The sequence below is a fragment of the Pholcus phalangioides genome, unplaced genomic scaffold (assembly GCF_987345545.1).
Source record: "Pholcus phalangioides strain wild (caught in Gottingen) unplaced genomic scaffold, Ppha-v1.0 ptg000015l_1, whole genome shotgun sequence".
Lineage (NCBI taxonomy): Eukaryota > Metazoa > Arthropoda > Arachnida > Araneae > Pholcidae > Pholcus > Pholcus phalangioides.
The window spans coordinates 67161915-67178072 of NW_028301608.1; the positions used below are offsets into that span (position 1 = coordinate 67161915).

The following is a 16158-nucleotide window of genomic DNA, read 5'->3' on the forward strand; positions in this document are numbered from 1 at the left end:
AAAGTAGGCTCAGTGAGTTCAGATATTCACTCATAGATTACAAGAAGTGTTTCTCTTCCACGAGAGCACCGATATCGTTATGAGAGGCCCTCTATGGGTACAGAAATTTTGGTTTTATGTCCTCCTTTTTTTTAATTATTTATTTTTTGCCATGTTTATGGGATAGTTTTAGTTTCCGATCACAGAGAGTGTTGACAGAGTCGCGACTTACACTCACACGAACGGACGCCATCTTCCACCCAACTGTTTCTCTCGATGCCTCTTGCCTTTAGTGTCTCTTCAGATAAAATAAATGAGAGAGTGGGGGGGGGGGGTCCACAGTGGTTTGGGCTTTCATCTTTTATGAGACAGTTGTGTCTTTATTTTCACCAGAGATAGCCACGCTAAAGTTCTCTGCTCTTCTATTCCTGAATACTATATTTTTGATTTTTGAATACTCGCTGTAAACAAAACTTGATAAGAATCATCCGTAATAACCATGAGCAGCACATCAACCGTAACAAAAGACTAAAACTATCGGGAAAACAAGTGGCATCGACATATACCGTTCGGGGAAAGGGGGGGGGGGAGCGACGGAAATTTCGGCAAGTAAATAGAGTAAAAAAATTCTAAACTTTTCCGCATCATTATTATTATTTGGTGCTATTCTTACACGTGAAAACAGAGTTAATCTGCTTCTTCTCAGTTTTATTTAATTTTAATTTTTTCCATTTAAATTTGAAGAAAAAATTAAAAATCCCCAAGTTTTTGAGAGCCATGGTTAATATACAGTATTTTAACTATAGTCGTTGCTTTCATAATATTGTTTGGAATTTTTTTTGTAAATAAATTTCAGCTGAGGGAAAGGAAATATCGCAGAAACATATGACTATTTTGTTGAAATTTTTAGTGTTACTTACGGCACATCAATGAAGAGTAAGTGACACGCTGATAGAAGATAATTATTTTTCAAAATTTTAAAACACTTTCTAATCAAAAAACTAAACAAATGATTTCAAAAACTTCACTTTAATTTCTGAAAGTATCGGCAATGGTTTTCTTTTAATTCTATAATTATTACTAATTTAACTGTGCAATTACGTTACACGTAAAAAATATTTTTCTCAGTGAGATTGGCGAGAATCGGCCATACCTTACCGAGGCCGCGCATCGATACATTGGTTAAGAGGCTTTCGTTCCCATAGCAACGAGTGATGCAGTTCCCTCATAGCTTCCCCTTCACTGCAAAGTTAACCTGAAACGGACTATAGGTGCATTTCACATTTGTTAGGAAGACGGAAGGGGGATTGCTATAAATATATTTTTCTAAGGTTCTAGGAAAAATAAATTTGGGAAACCTATCACATTAACTGAAGGGCTGACATAAGCTTACCTTCAAGTTCAGCTTCATCTGCATCATAACCTAACATTTAAAAAATATGTGAAGTTAGAAATACAATATGAAATTTTCAGTACACACAAACTAAACAAACTAAATAACTTTTATACCATACATAACACATGAAGTTTAATTTTTCAAACCCATTTTTTCAGTATATATGTCATTTTCAAATATATTTCCACATTCATTGTCAATTAAATAAATTAAATTAGTAAATGTAGCATGTTAAGTTCCTTTTCTTTCTTCAAAAAAGAGAAGATTAAAAAAATCATATGCACAAGAGCTGAGGCATTATAATGGCAACTAAATTTTTCCTCAAGAATGCTGAACTGGCAAAAATATACCAATGAAAAAAAGGACAGTATCATATTATTAAAACTATAATATAAACAATAAAAATCCCATGTAACAGAGATAGGTAGTGAAGTGCCAAAGACATAAGCAAAACATTGTTCATGTACTAGTCACAATGTACTACCACATCGGCAGTGCAAAAAATAATAGTCACTGCAGAAGATTTGGAAGACAATATATAAGAAGCAACCCTCAATCTCACACTTTGCAGTGAAATTTAAGTTCTTTTGAATCAATCACCTATCTTAACCATCTCTATACACTGGAGGACTGACACATACATACAGTTACAGTTGCTTATGACTTTTTTCACATTTTCAACTATTCATGGTACACTGCTGCTGTGCGACCATGTGGGCATCATGATAAGTTCACACCAAGAAAACAAGGGTTCAATCCCCACAGGCAGTACAGTGGTGGTTACTAAAGTTGAGCTTCTATTGTTTTCCAACTTCAAGACACAAATGTGAGCTGGTATGAAAGGTAGATGGCAGTACCTGACACATACATGAACAAAATTGACATATATGCACTGTCAGGTTCCATAGAAAAATCAGTTTCAGACACCGCCAACTCTTGTCCCTCTTCAGGGCAATGACTGAAATTGTCCATTGGACATAGGAACTTGGGCTTCAGTTCAAAAGAAAATGACAACCACTTCTTCAGAGCTGAAATGATAGTAAATTGTCTCTGCTGCAATAGACCAGGGCTGTGTATGACTATATAGTATAGTTTATAGTATTCCTGGTACACATGAAAAGCATTGTTTTCATACTTTTAATTGTACAAGACTGTGCTCAATTTCATTTGTATGTTTTGAAATTTCAATCATGTTCTCAAAATGACAAATAGTCGCCATGATATGCCTCTTCATTTTTCTACCACTCTTTGAGATTTGGACATTGAACTTAAAAGCAAAACCACAAAAATCTTATATTATTATAAGTGTGTGGTTGTTCAAGTATTACGTAAGCAAATTTTTAGCCATTTTTGACCCCCCTCCCCCTTGTCAGCAGTCAGCAAAACTCTGACCCCCCCTCCCTCCCAACCCCTGGCCAGAAAAATTTCATCATCACCTCTGAACACACACCGTGATCGGTGACACATTTAGAGATCCCTTGAGTGACATGTGACATAGTTTTAGAGCATTTAAGTGGCCCCCAGTGCGGCTCTACATCACTCAAGTTACCCGCAGCACATTCTCAGATGATTATTTAAGTGATCCGCGGCATATAATTACGAATCACTTGAGCGAAGAGTGACACAATTCCAGAGCACTTAGGTGACCTGGACTCATTTCCAGATCACTTGGATCAGCAAAACATTTAGAGATCACTAAAGTGGCTCTGTAGGACACTTATCAATAGGGTGGGGGGTGGGAATGTTACTTCAAATGCCCACAAACTATCGAAAGGTTTTTCTAGGCGCACTGAGTAAGATGCCATTAAAAATATTTCATATTTTCATCAAGGGTGCTTAATGACATAAGCATTATTCAACCCCCCCCCCGGTCCGTCATCAAAAATCAGCAAATCGGAAACCCCTCAGCCCATCCATCCAGCCCATCCAAGATGATGTAATACTTAAACCGCCCCTATCACTATATTATAAAACTCAAAACATAAACAAAGGTTTGCAATCTCTCTCAGAATGAATCAGGTTTAAAATTTTTGAAGAGAAAAAGTACAACAAAATACAATTATCTTACATGGATCTGAACTGGGACCAAGTGAAAAGTCACAATAATTCATTCTACTAACATGAAGTAGTGAACTGTGGAAATCCAAAGCCTCTAATTCAACACTGGTACCTATGAAATTTTACAATTAAGAAAATAATAATCGAAATATACCAAAAATATATTTGATAAAATATGTTACGTAAAATTTAAAAAAAAATTCATTTACGAGATATCACTCTCCTTAAATAAAATTTATACAGTAAGCATGCCATAATCATTACCTCCAATAATAAGTAATAACTGCTTGTGAGGAGATCTAGCCTCTACAGAATCCAGACACGCAGTAACAGTAGCATTTGTTATGTGGATACAGCCACTGAGATCAAGTTCATAAAGATGCGGTGAAAGAAGGACCAAACTTAATAGACCTATAAAATACAGCATAAAAATTATATATTTTTTTTTAAATAAAAAAAATCGGATTTTTTTTGGATTTAAATTAGATTTTTTTATTACAATTAACTGACTGCTTATTAATTAAAACAAATCTTGTTAATCATTGAGAATGCATATTTTCATATCACCTAACTGCTTTTTCCTCCTAATCACTCAAATTTAATTAAGCATTAATGAATAAACTACAAACTACAAGCAAAAAATATGAATACCAAAAATCTGTGTTTATGTAACATGAAAGCTCATTGAGCCCAAATTAATTTCATGAATTAAAAAAAAATTTGTACAGAAAAGTTCTTTTATTCATGAACACCCCCCGTCCCTATTAAAGTGAATGAGTGGTGGTAACTCAGTATCATATATCTGGTGCAGACATCTCAATTCACTCAATGTACAACCAAAGGGCCATTCAGCATCAACTAAATAAAAGAAATTCTATTGGCAAGATTGCTTCTTGCACAATGAATGAATGAGTTTCCCACTTGCATGATGTTGCTTAATAGTTTACAGATTTTTTTCACAAATTCAACGAGTTTTGGTAAAAAAAAAACAAACTCAAAATTTTTATATGAAAAGTAAAGTCAAAAGCCCAATGATATCTATATTAGTACAACGTCTATTATTATTTTGAATCAGCAGTTAGGGCAGGGCTTTATACAAAAAATTATTCCTATGTTTTTTAATCAGGGGAACCCTAGTGCCACATTGCAATGCATTGAAAATAGTGCAGGTTAGCTAAGTTTAGCTCACTATATTTTTCTGCAATGCTTTCCATGCACAAAATCTAGAAATAGAGCAGCTTTCTTCACAGTATGTAGGAATTAAGTTCAAGTCTATATTTACCCAAAAAAAAAAGATCTTCTATACCTCTTTTAAACAAACTTTATCACATATCAGTAACATGCAAACCATACCACACAGGTTACATTTATTTCAATATCACTAATTTATGTAAAGAAAATTAACATTATGTACGATGGTTGTATTATATTGAGCTTCACGAAAAGCAACTTAATTGTGAACATTATGCAAATTATAGATAAGCAAAAATACATTTGAACACATATCTAATAACTATAATAATGCTGTTGCAAGAGAAAGAAAAAAATATTCTATAGCTTATTCCTTTAGGTCTGCTGGAAGGACTTTTCAGTCCCTTGAGGCTGCAAAGTATGTGTTTGTAATATGTGTGTATCCATTTTTTTTTTTTTTTTGTGCATTATATGTTTGTATTTGTGTAACACATCAAGATTTGTGTACTGCGCGATTGTATTCATGTTACACATGTCTGAATTTTTGTATTACATGTCTGTATTTGTGAAATGAAATAAAAATTTAAATTTTGTTATTTAAATCAATGATTTTTTTTTTAAAATCAAGTGATTTAAATCGGCGTACCCTGGTAAAAGATGACTGTGAGAAAAAGAAATATTGAGAATATAAAAATGAAATATATTAGTATACCAGCTACAATACCCAGGTTTTTTTCAATGAGGCTTTTTGGATCGCGTGATATCTCCCTCTTTCTTTGAGGGACATAGAAACTGTGTCCATGTTAACCAATCTGGTGACTTCCTGCACGACTAATGAAATAAACAATTCTAGATTTAAAGAAACGTAAAAATGAAAATATTTTTTTCCCTTTTTCAGGGAGGGGCCGGTGCTAGGTATTTTGATTCCCCCCCAAACTTCAAGATATCCATCTGCCTGTTTCAGCTCCCAAAAATGCTTAGTTAAAGCTGTGGAATTTCTTCGATGTACTTTACTGGCCCATAATTAATTTTAAAACATCCTAAACTATATGAATTTATGCAGTTGAATATTAAAAGACAATACGCAGACATTAATTTTCATGCTTGAGAAGATATAAATAAAAAAAAGTTTAAATCTATTATTGCATGGATATCCAACTCAAAAGTAGGTCAGGTCTGGCTAATTACTTCACATTTAATTTTCTGGGCTTTGTATCTCTAAACGAACTCAATATTTTAAAAATCGAGAATTCAATAAAATTTTTAAAATCATTGATGTGGCGGAAAACCCCAGTAAATTTTGGCATTTCAATAGTAAAATCGGACAATTTTAACACTAATTTCTATGAGAATCATCCTTTGCTTGTCCCTCAAAGTGATGCTGATTCTGATGTCTATTCAAAAAGCTTTCATTACTAGGAGTATTGAAAAAGTGACAAACTATTGTAAAGGCATATACACTAGGGTGGAACAAAAATTTTTCTTTTCGAAATTGTCATTTTAATAGAATTTAAAATATGCCTTTATGTGAAGAAATGCCATTCCTAATTTTTTTCCCCAAAATTCAAAGTTCTTGAGGTTCCTCATCGCCCCTAAAGTTTTACGCACGTGTGGAATTCTGTAACATGACACAGTGGAGGAGGCTTTCCTATTTCCCTAAACAAGTGATTTGTTCAGTGAACTTAATGTTTTTACCTTGTTTTCAATATTCATCTGCAATCTTACCCCTTAACTGAGAGGGTGCATAGCAGTTAAAATGATGCCAGAAGCTTTTATCGTTGTAACATTTTAGGAAAGCCTAAAGAGTTGGATTCTCTGGTCTTGTCCACCTATGGCGATGTTACGCTTTGTTATTTGCTGACTCAACGCAATATGAAGACACAACAATCAAGAAAAGATCCAGCTATTGCAGACATTCTTGAAATTATCGTGCTAAAGATAGAAAATATTTGGAAAACTGCTTCGATTCCTATGGTTTCTCACCAATGGATATCCAAAATTTTCAAAGACTTTCACTGTTAATACAAGAATCTTCAGAAAAATATAAAAGCAAGGAAAGATTTTCAAACTTTCAAGTTGAACTTGAAATATTTTCAGAAATTGTTCGGCATTGCAGCATGCAAATGTGATTTTGAAGACTGTAAGTGTGACAAGTTAAGAAAGGTTACAAATTTAGAGCGAGATTTCTTGCAAGATCAAAGAAGTACACGCAAGATGGCGATTGGTCGAGTAATGTCCTAACAATCAAGAAATTGAAAAACAATGAACAAAGTAAAATGAAAATGGTATCCCGTTTGAAGTCATCTCAAGAAGAAATGCAGAAACTAGTTCATCAATCACTGAAAACTCATCTATATCCAACGATTCTGAGGAAAGTGATCTATATGAGCCAAAACACAGTTTGCCGTTGAAGTTAGCATTTCCATCTACCAGTACCTGAAGCTGGTCCACACCACATGGTTCGGCACATCAGTGCCGAAGCAAGTACTCCATTTGCTTTTTGCTTTTGAAGTTCTACCATCATCCTCACAGATAAGAACTAAATTACCAAATGTTGCTCTTGCTTGTGATAGAACTGGTGTGTCTGATCGATCAGCTGCAATTATTGCAAATGCAGTGCTGGAAGATGTTGGGTTATTGACGAAAGAGAAGCCAAATATGACAACAGACCAGATGAAAATAAGGTGTGAATGAGCATCACAGAGTTCTTTTGCAAGATAAAATTCCTAGAACAAAATGTGCGAGGAATATATTTTGATAGTCAAAAAGACAAAACTTTAGCTAATGTCCAAGAAGGTGATTCTTTCCATAGAATAACCATATCTGAAGAATACATAACCATATTGCATGAACCCAGGTAAATTTATCTCGGTCACATAACTCCAAGAAGCAGTAGAGCAAGGGATATAAAATCTTCAATTCTAGACTTTTTGAAGCAAGATTTTGATACGAAAGAATTCATGGCGATTGGATGCGACGGAACTGTTACCAATACTGGTTATAAAAATGGTGTTATCAGATTAATAAAGAAATAGGCCATCCCTTGCAATGGCTTATTTGTCTTTTTCACTTCAATGAGTTACCTCTAAGGCATCTTGCGAAGAATCGAGATGGATGTTCCATCAGTCCACATGGCTTCAAGGTGACATCGGAAAAAGTTTGAAACATTCTGAAAGATTACTACTGTGAAATTAAAACCAATATCTGATAACCTTCCAGTGACAACAGTGGTTTAAGTGCAGATCAGAGATATCTTGTGGAAATAGTACGGGGCAAAGAACTAGGAATCAAGAGAATTCTAAAAATTAGAAATGAAGGATTATCAGAAGCAGAAATCCGTACATTCCATTTTCCGAAAATAAACTTTTCTGCTAAGCATTATTTGGAACTAATTGCATGTGATCAAGTGCGAGTGACTGAACCACCTATTATAAAAAATCAGGAACTGGACCCACAAAAATTATCCAAACCTGCTTTTCTATATATACCAAATTTTCCTTGTCACACAAAAGCAGTTGAACGGTGCATACAACTCGTAACTAAAGCATCTCTTGCTGTATCAACAACCGAGTCGTGAAGGCTTCATTCAAGCCAGACTAAAATCAAGGAGTACTCTTCCATCGTTTGAAAAAAAGTTGATTATTTTTCAAAAAAGTGAAATGTAATAACAGTGCGGTAATAGAGAAAGCAATAGATGCATTCTCTTGACACCTATATCGTCAAACTATGTTTTTTTTGTTTTTATAATTTGGAACATGGTTATAGATTTGTCCCAGCCCCGAAAAAGGGTTTATTATAGATATATAATGTAATGTTAAAAAAGATTTTTATAATGTGCACTTACACTTAGAAAAGTCGTTCTGCTCGACCTTTAGGGTCCGTGAGGAACCTCAAGATATTAAAATATTTTCCTAGATTTTGGTATAACGTCTTAAAACCTTGAAAGGAATCTTCTGAATACTAAGGCAACATCAATTTCCAAAAAAAGTGAAAAAACACCCTTTTTCGTTCCACCCTAATATACACGTCTGAAGCACGTTGCTAGGGAACCACGGTAACCTAAGTAAACGTTCCGAAAGTGATTGTTGAGGCCCAAAAACAATTGTTGTCCAACAGTTTTTACCCTGCTCTGACGAAATGTTAAAGTAGCCTATCATTCAAGTCGGATCCCATTTGCTATACATGCAAAATTTGGTGATGATCACTCTAAAATTGTAGATTTGTATAGAAAACATAAACAGACAAAAATAAATTTTATATATATAAATGAATGAAAAAAAAATAATCTATGAGCAGAAAAATATAAATTCAATCCAAAGTGAAGATATTAGAAGGTTTGATGAACAAAGCTTCAATGAGTTAGATGACGCATAGAAGGCTTATAAAAAAACAAAATTTCTATTCATAAAAATTTCAACAATAATTTTAATGGTAAAACATAGGATTGTGCAGTTTAAAGTTATTGATTGTGCTGTGTTTTCTCTACCAAGATGAAAGAGTACTTTTCCTTTGCTGGGCTGTTGTATAGAAAATAAAATAAATGTAGCTTATAACTCAACATTGAATTTCTCTTAAAGGTTATAAAGTTGTTTAGAATAACTCATTAAAGTCACTCATTCATGTGCTTATTGCATGCAAGTATATCCAACAGCATAAGAGGATTGTGCTAACAGATTTTTACCTTGGTCACCAACATTTGGACATCCTCTCATTCGTAAAACTTCCAGCATACCCTGTCTAGACAATGATGATAAACCTTCATCAGTGACCTGTAAAAAAAATTAATTTGAATTAAAAAAATTAAACAATTTTTTAATTTATGATAAATCCAATAAAAGTTATTAAATCTAACAATGCATTTACAAGACATTGTCGCCAAAGAAAATATGCTGATTCAATGAAATAAATATTTTAATTCTCTACGTTTCTAACATTCCTTAATAAGCAATACAGAAGGTTAAAAAAAAAGATTTCAACAGTTGTGACGATTGGTGAGGTGTATACGAAGCGACGAACATGAAACATTCCTTTATTTTGCATTAACATGCGAAACACACATCCCTTCGTGATGAAGGTTAAAATCGAACTCTCGAGAATGTCTTCTTCTCTCGATACAACTTAAATCTCACGTGTCTCGTGAATAAAGTATTACTGTACATCCTTGTTAACAGCTTGCCTGTTACATACTCCCCCTCTGGTTTCGCGGACGTCCCGGCAAGGAACCAGCAATAGGCGTTATGGGAAGTTGTTCAGTGTTCTTGTTAGTTCCAACTTTGAGTGGTCATCCCTTCTTTCGTGATGACACTATGGATACAGCATCCGGTTTCGCACATGGTGTGAGAGCAGAAGTACGATATACGCTGACAGAGACACCCGATTTGGCCGGATCAGCGACTATGTACCTCGTAGGCGATCTCTGGGCTAGCACAGGGTACGGTCCATCTCGTTGTGGCGTGAACTTTGTCGACCAGTTCTTCCTTCGAGAACTCGGTTTGGAACCGTTGTCAACAAAACCTTTGCGTTCATCCCGTTTTTGTTCCACTTTCTGCTTCACAGAAACTCTTGTAAGGCTTTGCATGGGAGTCAACCTGTTTTCACGACTTCTTTGGGCATGGCTGCGACTTTCTGATCGACGCGCGTTAGGGGTTTGATCCGAATATTTAATGCCGCTCCCCCTGCATTTATCGTTCCCTTCTCTAGCACTGCTTATACTTGTTTGGGTCCTTGACTCATGGAAGCTATTGCTAGACGCTATTGTTTGGCTTGGCATTTTACAACGATGCAGTATGTGATAATATCCTGGTGATCCTGGACTGCGTCGCCTGGCACCGGAAAGTTCGACTCGTTCGTTCCTGCGGAAACGTAAGTCTAGTACTTGCCTGCCTGTCGGAGTAACTCGTGGTTGCCTTTGCACCGATTGGTGATGAAAGCTTCTTGCGGATCGGTGGATTTCGCTATGGACAGCAGGACGTGGATAGCCAGAAACATGACGTGGATAGTCACGGACGCGACCTGTTTGGTTCCTGAGACGTCTAGACCGATCGCACCGCTGAGGTTCCGATGCCATATCACCATGGTGAACTTCGCCTTCGGGAGTGTCTCCTCCCCCTGGACTGAAAACATTTTCATTCTTTTTCCACGACCTGTTCAGCACTTGTTTCCGTTGCTGTCCTTCAACTTGTCGTAGTTGGCAAGAATTCAAGTTAACATGCTCTACTACATGTTGAACAGTTTTAATCGTAGACTCGTTCACAAAGTTTAAACGCTTCCGAGTATTTTCCCCGAAGAACCATTGCCTTCGCTTGAGATCCAACACGATACCAGCTTTCTCAAGAAAGTCGATTCCCAAAAGAGTTCTGTTACCGACGATTCCAGGAAGAACTATAAATTTCGTCCTTAGTCACTTCCATTGGATGTTGACCAATACCATTGTGGTCCACACATTCATCGTTGATTGCTGTCCGTTTGCAAGACGCATCTCGATAGTTTCCCGATGGAATTTGGCGTTTTGCTCTTTCAAAATACGATGCAGAGTATCACTTGCGATACAGTGCGTAGCACCACTGTCGGCACAGGCAGTTCCCACTTTGCCATTTACATGAATTTTTAACAATGCTACGGGTTTTGTTACAGAAGAGCATAGATTCAGTTCCAACTGACCAAACTGAGCGGTTGTCGCTGTCATTTCGGGATTACAGGTCGGACACTGCGCTCTAATTACCCCCGGATATCCACATCCATAGCAGCTTAGAGGTCGCTGTTCATCCAGGGTGATCATGGGAAGTGTCTGTTCATCTGCATGAATCACTGGTTTTGATGACGTCCATGGATATTTCCTCGGTGTTTGCTTTCGACGACCCTCGACATCGTACTTTTGGTTGAATTTCTTTGGGAAAGTACTCCTGGCATCTTCATACGCGTCGAGTTTCTCCGCTAGTTCCGATGGGGAGATCAACATGGCCCATACATCGATGAAATGTTCTTTCACTTGTGGAGGGCACTTCTTCTTCATCTGATCAGCTATGACTAGATTAATCAAGTCCTCGAATGTTGTGACCTTAACTTCTGTTAACCACCCTTCAAGATACGTTTTCAACTCAAAATAAAAATCACGCCATGAACTCTCCGAGTTCTTCCGATGCTCTACAAAAAGCTGTCGAAATCTGTCCGCATGTAGCTTAAATCGCTTTAACAGCAGTTCCTTGAGATACCGATAGTCCTTGAACTTCTCGTCAGGCTCCCTGGCACAGATCCTAGCCACCTCCTTCGGTAAGCTATTGATGAGATACGTAATCCACAATTCTTCCGGAATCTGGTGTAATCCCATGTGTCGTTCGAACAGGACCAGGAACAGTGAAATGTCATCTGATGATTCAAAACGCGGAACCGACACTTGAAAGTCCCGATTTGTCACAGCCGGTCGAATGGAAGCTTGGCACTTCTCCGCTTCTATCCTCAGTCTCTCGAGTTCGAACTGCATTTCTGCTCGCCGGTTCCTCTCTTCGGCATCTTCCCGTCGAATCCTCTCCTCTGTTTCTTCTCATCGAATTCTTTCTTCTGCTTCTTCGTGTCGAATTCTCTCTTCTACGAGGGTCTGTAGCACTCCTTTTGCGAAGACCTCATCGTATTCTTTACTGGACGTAATCAGCTTCTTCAGCTCTATCACTTTCATCTCGGGTTCGGTAGGTTCGCCCATCTCTTCGGCAAGGCGACGGAGTTCGTCTTTTCGATATTTCGCCAAGTATGCCATTTTCATTCACTTGGTACCTAATTAGGATGTCCGCTTAGCTAAAAACACTCACGCGTCTATTTTAAACGTTGGGCGCCAATGTGACGATTGGTGAGGTGTATACGAAGCAACGAACATGAAACATTCCTTTATTTTGCATTAACATGCGAAACACACATCCCTTCGTGATGAAGGTTAAAATCGAACTCTCGAGAATGTCTTCTTCTCTCGATACAACTTAAATCTCACGTGTCTCGTGAATAAAGTATTACTGTACATCCTTGTTAACAGCTTGCCTGTTACATAGTAAAAAAAAGAAAAAAATTGCTTAAAGAAAGAAATATCAATCACAGATGGTACATCATTAGCCATTTTTCTCTCAGTGACTAAATAGTAGCAGTTTATTCGGTAATGGTGAAGGCCGGAAACAACTCAGAAGATGCAGAGGAATTCCTGAGGGAAGCTTTTCATTGAAGCTTTTGAATTCTGAAGGAGCAACTTTTCAACATTATCTAGATCAGTAATTCCCAACATGGGCACCCCCTGGGGGCTATGGAATGTTCCAGGGGGCGGTAGAAGCTACAGGTATAACATAGGATCCTATGGGTTAGATTGCATTGGGGGCGATGGAAGAAAAAATTTCTGAAGAAGGGAGCGATGGGATATAAAAGATTGGGAGAAACACTGTTCTATAGTATCCAGCAATTCATCAGATACAAATTCTTCAAATATGGACACAGGACAAATGGACTAACAAACACATTAATTTTGGCACCCCCATGAAAGATTTGCTTTCTTTTCACTTGGTGAAACCTTAAAACTTCATTGTCGTTCAGATTTTTTTTTCCTGAGTTCTTTTTCTATGCTTTATGGATGGCTCCTCGAACGGTTCTTCATCGTCACTTGAAAAAAAATCCCAGATGTATTCTCTACCTTGGTTCACATTTCTGATGGTAAATACAGCTGGAGCCCATAATTATTTCCCTGGACAAATGTCTGCAATTTTTACTTTACTTCTGCACCACTGTCTTCATCAGTAATATCTTTCTCATTTAAGGGAGGACATACAAATATCTACATAGTTGAATTCCTCATCAGATAATTCCTCTAGCAATGCTAGTGCCTCTTCAACAGTCAGACTGTTAAAAAATGAACAAACCTGAATTAATATGGATTTTTTTTGTTACTAATTTTTTTAATTTTTGACAAACTAACAAAAATGACTTTTTTCATGCAAAAGATGAAAATTTGTTAATTACTAAAATTGCAAATTAAAGTAATTAAAATGTAACTTAGGAAGATAAATTTTACATCCATACTTACTATAATGAAATAAATCTTATTTATTGAAAGTTATATTGCCAAAGTTTTTATTGCCATCATTTAACAAAAAAAGTACCTTTCACTATGAAAAAAAAAGTATCCTAAGAATGTGTAATAAAAGAGTGCACTGTCCTAAATATTTATCATGTGTATCAAGTTATGGTATAATGTAAATAAGATTCCATGCAAAAACCGAATGAAAAAGGGGATTACATTATAGGAACATACCTGTATACAGAGCCATTTGTGCCTAGCCTCCTTTTTTAGGGACATTTTACATATGCAAAAAATTCTGTCTAAATATCATATATACTAAATATAAAAAAAACATGTAAACTAAAAAAGTATGAACTATATTATATATCAGATTTGGAAAATTTGAAAGAAATATTCTTTATCTTTTTGTATACCACAAGTATATCTTTTCACCAACTAGAATTTGACAAGAGAAAGGGAAGAAAAAGATCTAATTAGAGTACCATTTTTTTTTCCTCCGCTTTCAAAATGTGACAAAAGATTCCACACTCTGAAACTCTCTGCAGCTGAAGAATGAGTTTTAAATTTCAGTCAGACAAAGAAATCAGTTGGACTGAAATTTGAGTCCCTCACTTGCAATGTGTTAAACCAGTGATTCCCAACATGGACGTTAATGCCCCCTGGGGGTGATGGAATGTTCCAGGGGGCGGTTGAAGCTATGATTATAACATAGGATCCTATGGGTTAGATTGCTTTGGGGGCACAATGGGAGAAAAAAAATTCTGAAGAAGGGGGCGATGGGGAAAAGGTTGGGAAACTATGTGTTAAACCATCTTTCTTCAAAAAGTTTTTAATCGCACACTGTATTGAAAGATCATATGCAGAGTTATGAAAACTTTCTCCAGATCGAAATTTCTATGTTCTGAATTGTAGTGGCAGTATAGCGAGGGTATTCAAACTTTAGGATAGTGCTGGCCACTTCATTGATTCTAAACATGTCGCAGACCACTTAATTGATTTGAAAAAGCATCACAGGTCACGTAAGTGATCTGTAAATGTGCCGCGGGTTGCTTGAATGATCTGGAACTGTTGCAGGTTAGTCAAGAAAACTGTAAATATGCTGCGGTTCACTCAAATAATCTGGAAATATGCTGCAGGTCACTAACAATGATCTGGGAATGTTCCACAGGTCACTCAAGTTATTTGTAAATATGCTGTTGGTCATTCAAGTACTCTGGGAATGTGCAGAGGGTTGCTTAAGTGCTCTGGAACTATGGCATGCTGATCTGAAAACGTGCTATGAGAAACTTATGATCTGGAGTTGCGCTGCGCCTCACTTAAGTATAACATGGAAATGTGTTGCTTAGTTTATTTTTATCACATTAAGTGTGAGGTTGGTGGCCATGGGTTGAGTACAGGGTTTAAGCTACGGTCACATTTTTCGCAAAATGCAAAAGAAAATCTTAGAATGCGAAAGAAGTGGTAGCTACTTTTGCAAAAATGCCTACAGGAGGTATGGAACAAACAGACATCCAACCATCAATCATTACATTAGCATTGTAGCATTTTGCTAAAGCTTTTCTCTCCGTTTTCGCTTTTTGTGAAAGAAATTTTTTATCTAGCTTAAACCCTGGTTGAGTATGTATGTTGTATAGCACTGGTGCTCAACTGGTGCTCTGTGTGCACTCCCCAGGGACTGTGGCTGCTCAAAAAAAGTAAAAAATTAAATAAATTTTTAACAAAAATCAGTAACTTCAATGGATAAAAAAAAGGGGGGGGGCCTATGGGCTCCGCCATAGAAATTATACACCAGAAAGGGCTTCGCAAGTCCTAAACAGTCGAGAACTGCTTATCTAGAAACTAATAGTTGACAAAAGTTTTCAGAACAACGTACCTTATCCAAATAATTCATGTACAAGGTTCTCAAACTGTAACATGATGAAAGAAATGCTAAAGCACTATCAGTAACGCCAGTGTAGCAGCTGGAAATATCCAGATACCTAAGGGAGATAGTATAAAGGTTAATTAATAATAAATAGAAACACAGATACCAAAAACAAATATAAAAATTTTACAAGGCCTACAAAAATAAAATAATACCAAATAGAATAACTTCTCAAATGATGATGAAATATATTTGCTTGCTACTGTCACATTATGTTTATATTTGTTACTATACCATCACTATTTTATTTAAAAAAATGTGATTATTAGTTGTTTTACTAATAAGAAACAAACCTCAGTTTTCGGCATCCTCTACTTATGGCATAGATGCAGTCTTCATCTACTGAATGATTTCTAGCCATTGACAGTGTTTCCTGAAAAATAATCAGTTAAATGAATCAATTTGCTTTCTTCTTAGTGCCACTTCTTGCATATACTTTCTGGTTATTAACATTCAAAAAATGAGGGTGATAATTTTCAAAATCCACACTCATTGTATTTTGTTAATTGCAATAAATATGCACTAATATGAAAAAATAACTACTATCGCAATCATGGCCCC

General features: G+C 36.3%; 1 protein-coding gene across 1 annotated transcript in view; it reads right to left on the bottom strand.

Moving 5' to 3' along the window:
* The window catches only part of LOC149076565 (putative RNA-binding protein EEED8.10), a 68016-nt gene that overhangs the window by 8298 nt on the left and 43560 nt on the right, over positions 1-16158 (bottom strand). Inside the window, exons 16-21 of the mRNA XM_089244149.1 lie at positions 15891-15970; positions 15547-15652; positions 9306-9393; positions 3698-3844; positions 3444-3545; positions 1373-1402 (exon numbers count right to left, since the gene is read on the bottom strand). Of these exons, the coding sequence (XP_089100275.1) occupies positions 1373-1402; positions 3444-3545; positions 3698-3844; positions 9306-9393; positions 15547-15652; positions 15891-15970 (553 nt within the window). The remainder of the gene's footprint in view (positions 1-1372; positions 1403-3443; positions 3546-3697; positions 3845-9305; positions 9394-15546; positions 15653-15890; positions 15971-16158) is intronic.